This window comes from Setaria italica, chromosome II, assembly GCF_000263155.2.
Source record: "Setaria italica strain Yugu1 chromosome II, Setaria_italica_v2.0, whole genome shotgun sequence".
Classification (NCBI taxonomy): Eukaryota; Viridiplantae; Streptophyta; class Magnoliopsida; order Poales; family Poaceae; genus Setaria; species Setaria italica.
In genome coordinates, this window is record NC_028451.1 from 41800785 (window position 1) to 41813396 (window position 12612).

Sequence of the window (12612 nt, forward strand, 5' to 3'; positions counted from 1 at the left end):
GCATGTTTTAGCAGAAGTGACACGCCGAAAATGGTTGCTTCAGAAACGGACACGCTCTTGACGTCCTAAATATTCAAAGACGACGAGCCAAACAGAAAACCCGGAAGCGACAAAAGACACATAGCAGGCTAGCGGCAACCTTTTGCGGTGGCGCCGTGCCCGGACGGCGTCGCCTTTTCACCTGCCGCCGCTGCCCTCACTCGCTCCCTCATCACCTAATAATGCAAAAAGATCTTGTCGTCACCGAGCGCGAGCGCGACACGGCACAACACATCGCCGTACGATCTTATCACAAGCTACGCGGCCACGCACCAAAACATCTTTGCTTGCGCTCGCGCGCGGCCGCCGCGGAATACGCATCAGCGTCACGATCGAGATCTCGATCTCTCTATCGATGGGTCGGACGACGGGTGACCACCACGCCGTCGACGGCCGGCTGGAGGCGCTGCTCTCCGGCGGCGCCGGCGACGGCGAGCGCGGCGGTTCCGAGCCATGGCTCCGGCGCATGGCGGCGGCGGCGGCGCTGGAGCTGCGGCTGCTGGCGCCCCTCGCCGCGCCGGCCGTGGTGGTCTACATGCTCATCATCGTCATGTCGTCCACCACGCAGATCGTCTGCGGCCAGCTCGGCAACGTCCAGCTCGCCGCCGCCTCCCTCGGCAACAACGGCATCCAGGTCTTCGCCTACGGCCTCATGGTACGATCGCAACCCTACTGCAACTTACACACTGTGTATACCGTATACGTACGTACACACACATTATGTATACTGTACAGCTCTACGTACGTATACGTCTGTGCATCCGTAGACGACGTAGCTGATGAGCTAGTGGTCGGTGTACGTGCGTGCAGCTGGGGATGGGGAGCGCGGTGGAGACGCTGTGCGGGCAGGCGTACGGCGCCGAGAAGTACGAAATGCTGGGCGTGTACCTGCAGCGCTCGACGGTGCTGCTCATGGCCACCGGCGTGCCGCTCGCCGTCATGTACGCCTTCTCGGAGCCCATCCTCCTGCTGCTCGGCCAGTCGCCGGAGATCGCCGGCGCCGCCGCGGAGTTCGCCTACGGCCTCATCCCGCAGATCTTCGCCTACGCCGCCAACTTCCCCATTCAGAAGTTTTTGCAGGCGCAGAGCATCGTGGCGCCCAGCGCCTACATCCTCGCCGCCAGCTTCGTGCTCCACGTGGCGCTGAGCTGGCTCGCCGTCTACGTGCTGGGCCTCGGCCTGCTCGGGGCCTCGCTCACGCTCAGCCTCACGTGGTGGGTTCTTGTTCTGGGCCAGTTCGCGTACATTGTGTGGAGCCCGCGGTGCAGGGATACGTGGGCTGGATTTACCTGGGCCGCCTTCGCTGACCTGCCTGGTTTCGCCGGTTTATCCATCGCGTCGGCGGTGATGCTGGCGCTCGAGGTGTGGTATTTCCAGGTGCTCATCCTTCTCGCCGGCATGCTGCCGGACCCGCAGGTCGCGCTGGACTCGCTCACTGTCTGGTGGGTACCCACTTCTTCCTTTGTCGACTCTTTTCGTTTTTCAGTATCCCAAGCTCAACTGAAAAATGGAAGCTCTGAATCAAATACTGAAAAACTGCAGTCCGAATTTGGGCCACAATAACTAACTGTTTCCTTTGCTGACTGATTTCATTTTACCGTGTTTGAAAAAACAAATGTCTGCACGGACTTTACTTGCTCCTCATTTTGTCTGCAGTACTTCGATCCAGTCATGGGTGTTCATGATCTCTGTGGGCTTCAATGCAGCTGCCAGGTTAGTTCATCCTTTATCTCACTGTATTTTTCACCTATTGGGGACAATTTTTTTTAAAAAAATACAAGACATTATGGATAGAATATGCATCTAGCGAGTCCCCTGTTTCATGTACTAACCGACAGAAATCTGAAAATGCGTGAAATATTACATTGCACAGTACCTCACCGTACACTAGGGGCACATGTCTCTGAAAACTTTCAACAGTTCAGCGCCGCTTCCTCAGTTCCTCCGATGTTGCACTCACATGCCCTACCTGCATCATCAAACTACGCATTCGTCCCATCTTCCATGCCCTGACCGGCAGGAAAGCGCTGAAAAACGGAATGCCATGTATGCAGTGACTCCATGCATTGCCGATGCCGTAGTTTGAGGCACAAGAAGATGCCGTTCTACCAATGCTAATGCAGTGCAATTTCCTATACAATCTTCACCGCATTGGAAATAGCAAATAAACAGATTTTTATAAATTTTAAATTCCATTTACCAGATTTAGGATCTCAAGTCGGTAGTCTTATCCGTATCAAGAGTTTGTTTGTCTGAACTCTTGTCTGAAGAAGTTCCGCACTGCAGTGTGAGAGTAGGAAATGAACTGGGCGCCGGCAACCCCAGGTCTGCCGCGTTCTCTGCGTGGATGGTCACGGCCCTGTCGGCGTTCGTATCAGCAATTGCCGGTCTCGTCACTTTCCTGCTCAGGGACAAGCTCAGCTACATCTTCACCACCGGCGAGGTCGTTTCGCGCGCCGTAGCCGACCTGTGCCCCTTGCTCGTTGGGACCATTCTGCTCTGCGGGATCCAGCCCGTGTTGTCAGGTAAGGTTTCAGCAAGCGTGCTTCTCCTTATCCTCATTTTTTTGTTATTTGACTTGAAGTGATCGTTAAGTGTAGTATTTTCAGAGTTCAGACCTATGGTTTTTTCGAAGGTTTATTAGCTAGATTGAATCTGTTTAAGGGCCTTCAGCTTGACGTATGTTAATTCACTGGAAAATCAACTTCGGTTTATTCATCTTTGAGCCAGCAGATTATCTGGAATCCTTGAGTGATGCTTCTGTTCACTTCAAAATCAGCTGACACTGAATATTTTGTTCACTGGACTGATGAAGGTGTGGCCGTTGGCTGTGGGTGGCAAGCAATGGTAGCCTACATCAACATTGGATGCTACTACTTCATCGGCCTTCCACTCGGTGTGCTTCTTGGATTCAAGTTTGACTTTGGAATCAAGGTACGGCTGATTCTGAACGTGTTACATTTTAAATCTGATTTCTACCATCGGAGATAGTAAAAATCACTGTCCATATTCAGTTGACTTATCAGTTGTCGGCTGGAGAAACTGAACAACGGTTATGAGTACTTGTCCGTACCGTAAAAGAGCCCAACGGAGGTTATTATGACAATCTGATCTGTACCACATTTCAGGGATTGTGGGGAGGCATGATAGGGGGCACCCTGATCCAAACACTTATACTGATCTGGATCACGTTGAGAACTGACTGGAACAAGGAGGTAAGTGAGCCACCTTTGATGATCATCAGTCCTCTCGGTAACCACGGTCGTCTCGCTGACAAATGATCCACAAATCTATCTCGCTGCTGGATCGTATCTAGGTTATGCGCCGGTGCAGCATTTTAGGGCAATATTCTAACCAAGTTCATGCTCGTGTGATCACTTGGGATCTCTAATTGGTCTTCTCTGCATTGGGCACTAAAAAAATGCAGTCCGCCTGTTTTGCAATAACTTGTTTCCCTTTTCTTTTCTCATCTGAATTTAGGTCGAGGAAGCGCGGAAAAGATTAGATAAGTGGGACGACACAAGGCAGCCTCTTCTCGCAGACAAGGAGTGATGATGTCAGGAGTGGATGACGAACCAATATGCAGCTCAAGTTGATCCAGTCTGCAGTATATTTTCAGTTGCCATCCCTTCTGCCGCTGCTAACTGCAATGATAGACCACTCAGTTCAGAGATGTACTGATGCGTAGTTTTTTTTTCCCGGGAACATGTCGTGATCACTAGTTCACTCGGTTCTCCTATGAGATCGTGCTAAATTTCAGAATTCACAAGCAATTCTTCTCGTCTAATATCATGCTAAATAGTATAAAATGAATTATGAGAGAGGTTATTTTCAGATTTCCTTTATGTTTACATCATGATCCACGTATAAGTGTGCGATGCGCCAAGCATAGGTTATTTCCCATCCTTCCCAACCCCCAACCCCCATAACGATGATCTAGTGCAGTATTGCACGTGCAGTGACTGCCACTGACGCGTGGGCCATCCGAGCGTAGGGTCTCGGATAGCCCACGCACTGCACGTGCAGTACTGCACCGAAGCATCGTCCCATAAGTGGAAGGTTTGGTGAACTAGTCCGTGTGAATTTCTTGCGGTAGCACTGTTGGTAGCCTGGTACCTACTAAGAGATTAGGCGCTTAAAGGCGAGCAGATATTTGAAGCCCATCAATATTAGTACCCTCCATCTCATGAAATCGAAGGGGGAGAAAAATTGCAAGGTGTACAGCATCCTTTCAAATCACATGGAAAGTACAGAAATCCTCTTCTCGTACTGGAGAAGTGGAAATCACATCGAAAGCTCATCGTTCGTACAGATTGAAATTTCGAACCCAAGGCTTTAAACTGCTCTCCTTCTCAAATCGAAGAGAACCAAATAAAGAGGGGCAAGATGTGATCGTGTGACAAAAGTTCACTCCAGAAACCGTGCGATCCATCGTTTTTGTCTCCGTAATGACCTTGAAAAACTCACACAATCGTAAGCTAGAGTCAGCCTCTGCTGGACAGAGCTACACACGTTGCCGGTGCAGGCAGAGGCAGCCTATATAACAGGCACACAAGAGCTCATACCACCAAGCTCCTTCTCCTCCCCCTCCTCCTGGCTCGTCGCTGCTACCAAGCTGTCGCGATCGCAAAATAAGATGCAGCTGCCGAGTGCGGCGACGCCGTCCGCCGCCGCCTACGCCAAGGTGGAGAAGATGGACGCCGAGGAGGCGCGGCACCTCAAGGCGCAGTACCTGATCCACAAGGTGCTGGTGGAGGCGACGGCATCAGCAGCAAGGCCGCCGAGGCGGCGCCACCCGGCGCTGGCGACGGTGAGGGCGAGGATCGGCGTCCGGCTGAAGAAGCTCAGGCTCGCCATCCGTGGCGTCAGGGTGCGCGCCCGCCGCGCCGTGCGGAGGCATCTCAGGAGCCTGAGGAGGCTCATCGCGCGCGGAGGCCAGGGATCATCGGTGAAGCTTGCTGCAACAGGGTCTCCCTCCTGACGCCTCTCTCTCCCTGATGGCGCGCAGCAACGACGCATCCGGAGGCCACCGTGCTCTGTTCGGTTACGAACAATGCAATCACGGTGGCAGTGTAGTGTACACTATCTACTTGACGTACTTGTCCATGCATGGGCTCGATCGCACCGAGACGAACAGACAGAGACACTGGCGGGTGACGGTAGATATTCCCCACGATGTGTAGGATACGAATTTGGTATGGTTGTTGATATTCTAAGACGGTATCATTTCAAATACGACATTCCAATTAATCTGTAACAACCAAAATAGTTAATCATGAAGTGTACATGTGCATCATCTTTAGCATCATTGCATCTTTTGAGCCCAATTAATTTACCATTGGACTTGAAATTAAACTAAAAACTTGACTTTTAACATGTACCTTGTGAAGCAACTTAGATTTCTACTATAGAACCTATACTATGGGATGGCTTGATAAATTAGTACTTCTTAAAACATGAATTTAGGTAACTTCTCCTAGATTTTTAGAGACCATCTTGAGGTCAAACAGCTTACATGAAAACCCCAAAATAACATTCCGGGAAGAATTTTCATTTCAACCTGCAATAGCAATGATGCCAGCTATGAGCAAAATGGATCGCCCTTGATTTACTATCTCCTTGATTTATTTCATGATTTTTTTAGATCTCTAGGTGGTCCAATTTGAATTGCCATTTTTATCAGTTCTGTGTGTTTCGTTTCGGTCCCGGCAGCCCGTTCTTCCTTTAATCTTCATAAATCCATCCAAAACTCTTAGAATAGCTGTTGTTGATGTTTTGTGCGGAATTTCCGCATGTTTTGCGGAGTATCCGAAGATTTTTGCGGATTCTCCGAAATTTTCTCGGAAACTTCGTAAGTTTTTCTAGAAAACTCCGTAGTTCCAGAAATCTCCGTAAAATTGTTCGGAGATCTCCGCAGGTGTTGATTCCCCCTCGTTCCGTCCGCCTGACGTCGTTTTCTCCATGATGCACTGGCTGTTTCCCGTGCCACGCGGCCTCCAGCCCGTCCACCAGGCGCCTGATGCCGTCCGCACCCTCCCCACGAAACCCCCGAGGCTCCCCCTCCTATTTTCTCTCTCCCTCGCTCTCGTTTCTTCCTCGAGCTTCTGCTACTCCTCCTGCTGCTGCTCGTCTCCGCCATCGCCCTAGACAGGAGCTGACCAGCCAAGCCTTGGCTAGGCCATGGATGAGCTCCCCCTCATCCACGTCGATCTCCCCCATGCAAGAATCAGCCTGCAACAAGCTATTCTTCGGGTTCTTCTTCCTCAACTTTGGTGAAGCAAGTCCAAGCCTGATCTCCTCCATCGCCGCTCTACTCCAACTTGCGGCTCTCTAAATCATTATTTCCCATCCTTTGTGAGGTTCCCCTATGGTTTCCCCCTCCTCTCTCCTTCATTGGAAGCTACTCCATTAACCTACATGGAAGGTTATCTCCATTGATGTTGCATGTTGTTCAAACCTTTGTGCATGTCATTGCTATGATCTAAAACTGAATCTCCATCACCTAAGGAAGCTCTAGGATCAAACCCCACTGCAATCGGTCGCCGGAATCACCGGCAATGCCATTTTCGGGAACTTGACAAGTTATTTACAGTTCTGCCATTGACGGAAAACGTGAATATATCATTGTTTTGTGTAGGATTTAAATGTTCTATCATGTATTAGATGCTTTGAATTGGTGTACCTGTATGATAAAAACAGTTGATATTCTTCTATGTACTCATAATATCCTAAGATTCGCATTGCTATGTATGAGATGTTAAAAACATGACTAATTCTCTAATACTCTAAATATTAGGAAACAAATTGTACTAGTTTCATCATGATGTTTAGTACCGGTTAAAAATATGTTTGCTCTAAAGATTATTACTTTGTTTAATTAAATATATGCTTATCTTGTTGTTTGCATAGTTAATTCTCTATTAGTCTAAAAGTTATGAAACCAACTTTGCTAGTTTTCATATAACATGTATCATCTAGTAGAAGTGTTTGTTTGTATGAATCATGTGTAGATTGATACAGTTGTAGCTATGTTTGCTTAAACCTAGTTAATTAGTAAAATGCACAATAAGTACATATGTGTTCCAAAATTAATAATCTAGTTTTGTTAGCTTTGGTGGACTCTTATATATTGTATAACATGGGTAACACTCATGAAGTAGTCATGTATTTATATAGTTTGCAATTTATTAAATAAATGTGCTATGCCTTTATAATTAGAAACCTCCATGTTATAAACTACTAGAATAATAATCCTTGCCTTAGCAATGTGATGCTACAGCTTGTCATTAATTCTTGAATTGTCTAATGTTGATTAATTAGTGTTACTAACTAGCTTACTTGAGCATTATCAATTATTTAATATTGATAACAATCAAGAAATACTTTAATTGATGCTTTACTTTTGTGACAATTTAATTATATGATAGTTCATATGGCAACTAAAAAAGTAGCACAACTAGTGTTAATAACCTTCTTATACTACCACTTGACTTAGAATGTTATATGCATGTGTATGGCTTATTATTTTAATGCCTTCTCTCTATGTTGTGCTTGTGTGCCCTACTTCTAACCTCTAATTGCTTGCTTGATGAATTGAAATCATCTTAGTCTTTACTTCTCATGAATCATTGTATCTCATACGCATGTCCATTCATAGCATATTTTCTAATTCATGCATTCATATCTTTTTCTTAGAGAACGACGTCCCGGAGTGTTGCGTTCTTGGAGCACCAATCTCAGGCAGGCACCTATGTATCTCAACTATATTTTCTAAATGTGAAAGCTATTATTTATTAATGGTTGTGCATGGGCTTAGCTCTATCTAGACATATGCAATGCGTAGAACCTACTAGACAAGTTAACTCTTGGAATTAGCTCAACTTATTTAGAGAAAGTATGTATGCTAGAAATCTCGATATATTTGCTTAGCCATGCTTAGTTCTCGGTAGAAGTCGAGGGATGGCAATGTCACCACCACTCGTGAGAATTTGGATGTTTGCTTAATTATGCTTGAGTAGTCGAGAAAGCATAAAAGATGAGCAAAATGAATGATGATTTGAGACTTAAGCAAGTGTGTTAGGGCCATGTTGAAAGTGGAATCCAAGTGGCATAGGCTTGAGTTGGTTAAGGCCCGATCATTATCGCTGTGATACTTAAGCACTATTTTGTAGAAACCGCATATTTAATATGGAAATGGTAAGCCAAGTAGCATAAGTCGTGCCTTGCCTTGATCGGATTCAGCGCGGGATGTGATGAGGTGTGATCGGCCGTGTCCGGTGCATCTATACATTTCCGGTCATTCGTTCATAGCTGGGTGTGGGTACGTAAATGGTCGGGGGCATGAATCAACACTTATCTTAGACCAAGGGTATGGTCGTTGGTCTTGCGTCTTGTCCGGGAAAAGTTGTACACCCTGTAGGGTTATAATCTATTGCAATAGCCGTGCTCCTGGTCAAAGAGCACGCTCATGTACTTGAAGTTTAACGTAGAGTTTCGTGAAGAGCTTATGGAAGATTGGGCTCATGACAACATGATCACTTTACTACTTATGCAATTGTATTGGTGCTTGATAGAGAAAGTAGATGATATGTCTTTTGCTTATTCACTTGATAAATTATGCTAGCATTTGTATAGTCTAATGTTAAAACTTGATAAGCCTCATGTATCCACCAAATGTGTAGTATTATGGGTAAGTTCTGCAAGTACGCAATGTATTTACGTGATGCTGTTAAGTTGTTTTCCAGGTTTCTTTCTTGTGAGTGATTGCCATGTTCATTCCATCGGAGCTACCAATGTGGATGAATGGTGGATGTCGCTCTAATCTTGTGCATGTGGTGTTTTATGGGCAAGGACATCATTGTTGCACATTATTACTTTATATTTCTGCTGCGTTTTAACTCTCAATCTAAGAAAAACATGTTAGGATAGCCACTTAGACCTAAGCTAAAGTTTGTTAAGAATCTCACTTTAATTGGTGAAATTCTCATGTTCTAGTTGCTTATATGTTGTAATTATAATTTATGAATTTTTTAAGATGATCCAATCTTGTAAACAAAATTTAAAAAATTGCTCTCATGTGTATCGTTGTGATGGTTGCCATAAAGTAAAAATCTTTATGGTATGCGGGTTGTTCCTGATGATGCTCGAAGCGCGTACCGGGAATTATCGGAATTATTTCGATTAAGTCGGGTCGATGATAACCGGTTTAGTAATCTGTCGAGAAAGCTGCATTCGCGCGCGAATGGGCGATCAGCTGATCGCCTTTCAGTTTGACCCGCCACGGTTGTCCTCTCACCTCTGCGGCGTGCAAGACGCCGATCGAGCACGAGGCGTCAGCCTTTGATTCTTGCTTGTAATTTTATCACGAGCATGCTGCACGAGCACACGGAAAAGGTCTTTCGGTTCTTGCCGCGCCGCAGCGCACCTGGCTATATACCAGGGACTCCCAAGCAGTGCAGTGCCCGGCCATCAATCAATCCATCAATGGGACGCGAGCGGGTGACCACGCCGGCGCTGGTGACGCCGCTGACGGCCGGCTGGAGGCGCTGCTCTCCGGCGCCGGCGAAGGCGAGGGCGGATCGGAGCCGTGGCCGCGGCGGATGGCGTTGGCGGCGGCGCTGGAGGTGCGGCTCCTGGCGCCACTGGCCGCGCCGGCCGTGGCGGTCTACATGCTGGCCATGGCGACCACGTCGTCCACGCAGATCTTCTGCGGCCATCTCGGCAACGTCCAGCTCGCCGCCGCCTCCCTCGGCAACAACGGCATCCAGCTCTTCGCCTACGGCCTCATGGTACGCACGCGTATATGTACATGCACACATGTATACTGTACATGAACGTAGCTAATAAGCTTACGTACGTGTGCAGCTGGGGATGGGGAGCGCGGTGGAGACGCTGTGCGGGCAGGCGTACGGCGCCGAGAAGTACGAGATGCTGGGCGTGTACCTGCAGCGCGCGACGGTGCTGCTCACGGCCGCCGGCGTGCCGCTCGCCGTCGCCTACGCCTTCTCGGAGCCGCTGCTCCTGCTGCTCGGCCAGTCGCCGGAGATCGCCGGCGCCGCCGCAGTTCGCCTACGGCCTCGTCCCGCAGATCTTCGCCTTCGCCGCCAACTGCCCCATCCAGAAGTTCCTGCAGGCGCAGAGCATCGTGGCGCCCAGCGCCTACATCCTCGCTGCCAGCCTGGCGCTCCACGTGGCGCTGAGCTGGCTCGCCACGTGGCGCTGAGCTGGCTCGCCACGTACGGGATGGGCCTCGACCTGCTCGGGGCCTCGCTCACGCTCAGCCTCACGTGGTGGGTGCTCGTGCTGGGCCAGTTCGTCTACATCGTGTGGAGCCCCAAGTGCAGGATTCACCTGGGCCGCATTCGCCGACCTGCCCGGGTTCGCCAAGCTGTCCGCCGCGTCGGCGGTGATGCTGGTGCTCGAGGTCTGGTACTGCCAGGTGCTCATCCTCCTCGACGGCAAGCTGCCTAGCCCAAGCGGAGAACGGCCAGCAGTACGCTGCCCCATGCACTGATAGAAAACGAGACAGTGCATCATACGGTGTCTCACCGTATCCTACTGTAGAGACACATGTCTTCTGTGCTTCCGAAGACCTTCAGCGACGGTTTCCTCCGGTGCCGCCAAACCCACATGTGCAAACGCGATCGATGCGACGGCTATGTGATGACCAAGCCGTGCGTTCAGACTTCACAGCCCCATCTCCCATGTGTCTCTACAGTAGGATACCTGGATTTGCAGGAAAGAACGCGCTGAAAATGATTTTTTTTTAAAAAAACAATTATGAATTCTGATCTGAAGAAGTTTGCACTGCAGTGTCGAGTCGGGAACGAGCTGGGCGCCGGCAACCCTAGGTCCGCCGCCTTCTCCGCGTGGATGGTCACCGCTGTGTCGGCGTTCGTGTCGGCCGTAGCTGGCCTCGTCACTTTATTTCCTGCTCAGGGACAAGCTCAGCTACATCTTCACCGGCGGCGAGGCCGTCTCGCGCGCCGTCGCCGACCTGTGCCCCTTGCTCGTCGGCACCATTGCGGTCTGCGGCATCCAGCCCGTGTTATCAGGTGAGTCTAGATTCTTTACCTGCCTTTTTGGCTAAAAAAGATTCTTACCTGAGTTTGTTTCTGAATTCTAAACGATGAACTGGTGGTACTTACAATGTTTTTACTGAATTTACGAAGGTGTGGCCGTTGGATGTGGGTGGCAAGCAACGGTGGCGTACATCAACATTGGATGCTACTACCTGATCGGCATACCCCTCGGTGTGCTCCTTGGATTCAAGTTTGACTTTGGCGTTAAGGTACACTGCTTCAGTGCTTCAGTTCATCGGAGATTGCAAACTCGCCGCCCATTTCCAGTTGACCTGTTGGTTATGAGCTCTGGAGTCAACTGAGAAACGGCTCTGGGCACTTGTCCTTAAGCCATCTGCGAGTCTGAAAGCGGATCTTGCGTTGCAGGGATTGTGGGGAGGCATGATTGGGGGCAAGCTCATGCAAACACTTATTCTGATCTGGATCACGTTCAGAACTGATTGGAATAAGGAGGTAAAAAACACCTTTGGTTATCATCATATTCCTCGCCTCGGTAGCCGCCTCGTTTCACTGACAGATGATCCTCAAATCTACCTCACATGCCGACTGCCAGGCCGCATCTAAGTTATGCGCCGATGCGCTATTTTAGGGCAATTATTCCAAACAAGTGCCTGCTCGATTGTGTGGCCATCTTTTTTGTTCAATTAGTCTTATCTGAATTCTGCACAATAAGGAAAAAAAAGGGAACTTTTGAGTTGTAATTTTATCCTTTTTTCCTGAATGTAGGTTGAAGAAGCGAGGAAAAGACTAGATAAGTGGGACGACACAAGGCAGCCTCTTCTTGCGAACAAGGAGTGATTAGTGATGTTAGGAGTGGATGGAGAGTCAACATGCTGCTGCAAGTTGATCCAAATCTCCAATATTTTTCTTAGAAGCCATCTCATCTGCCACTGCTAACTGCAATCATAGACCACTCAAATGAAAATTCAGTAATGCACTAATGTGTAGTTCAGTCAGTTTCATATGAGATCATGCTATTTCAGACCTGGCACACTATTCCTCCTCACCTTATGAGTCGTGATACCCTTTTGAGGCACCGACCAGAATGCTTTATTATTCTTGCGACAATCATTACAAATAAATATGGCAAGCTGTCTTAATAAATAAGTGCTAGAATGAAGGGACTTCGCTTCAGTTAGTAAAATTGTCTCTCTCTATTTTCCCCTAAAAAGAAACATGTACTAAATTGTTTGGTCTATGAACATCTTGGCATAGGTGTGGCTATGAACCAAACATGCTGATCTGATCTCTAATACTTTTTCGGAACCATCTCATCAGCCACTGCTACTGCAATTATAGACCACAAGAATCAGTAATGCAATGATGCATGGTGCAGTCAATTTCATATGAGATCATGCATGCTATTTCAGAACCCACAAGCTAATCCTTTGCCCTCACCTAATGATACTAATTTGAGGCACCAATTGCAGTGCTTTGCTAATCCTTTGGTACAATTATTTACCAGGCATATTGCAAGTGGCCTTACTGAATG

The 12612-nt window shown here is 48.2% G+C and overlaps 1 protein-coding gene across 2 annotated transcripts; it reads left to right on the forward strand.

The window, feature by feature from the left end:
* Positions 1-210: 210 nt before the first annotated feature.
* On the forward strand, positions 211-12149 carry LOC101757777 (protein DETOXIFICATION 40). Of its 2 annotated transcripts, XM_022823830.1 has the most exons (8): positions 211-694; positions 850-1481; positions 1696-1752; positions 2326-2448; positions 10978-11093; positions 11211-11329; positions 11487-11573; positions 11847-12149. In XM_022823830.1, exons 1-8 carry the CDS (start codon positions 395-397, stop codon positions 11916-11918), a joined length of 1506 nt encoding a protein of 501 aa, XP_022679565.1. In that variant the 5' UTR covers positions 211-394; the 3' UTR covers positions 11919-12149. The 2 variants fall into 2 exon arrangements, with proteins under 2 accessions (XP_022679565.1, XP_004957863.1); XM_004957806.3 differs by lacking the exons at positions 10978-11093; positions 11211-11329; positions 11487-11573; positions 11847-12149 and adding exons at positions 2855-2973; positions 3168-3254; positions 3520-3873 and having other exon boundaries at positions 223-694; positions 2326-2564.
* The last annotated feature ends 463 nt before the right edge of the window (positions 12150-12612 follow it).

Coding starts and splice junctions, on each gene's coding strand:
- LOC101757777 (XM_022823830.1), top strand. CDS start 395: ATGGGTCGGACGACGGGTGACCACCACGCCGTCGACGGCCGGCTGGAG. Junction 1,753..2,325: donor GGCTTCAATGCAGCTGCCAG/GTTAGTTCATCC, acceptor TCCGCACTGCAG/TGTGAGAGTAGGAAATGAAC. Junction 2,449..10,977: donor CTCGTCACTTTCCTGCTCAG/GGACAAGCTCAG, acceptor TTTCCTGCTCAG/GGACAAGCTCAGCTACATCT.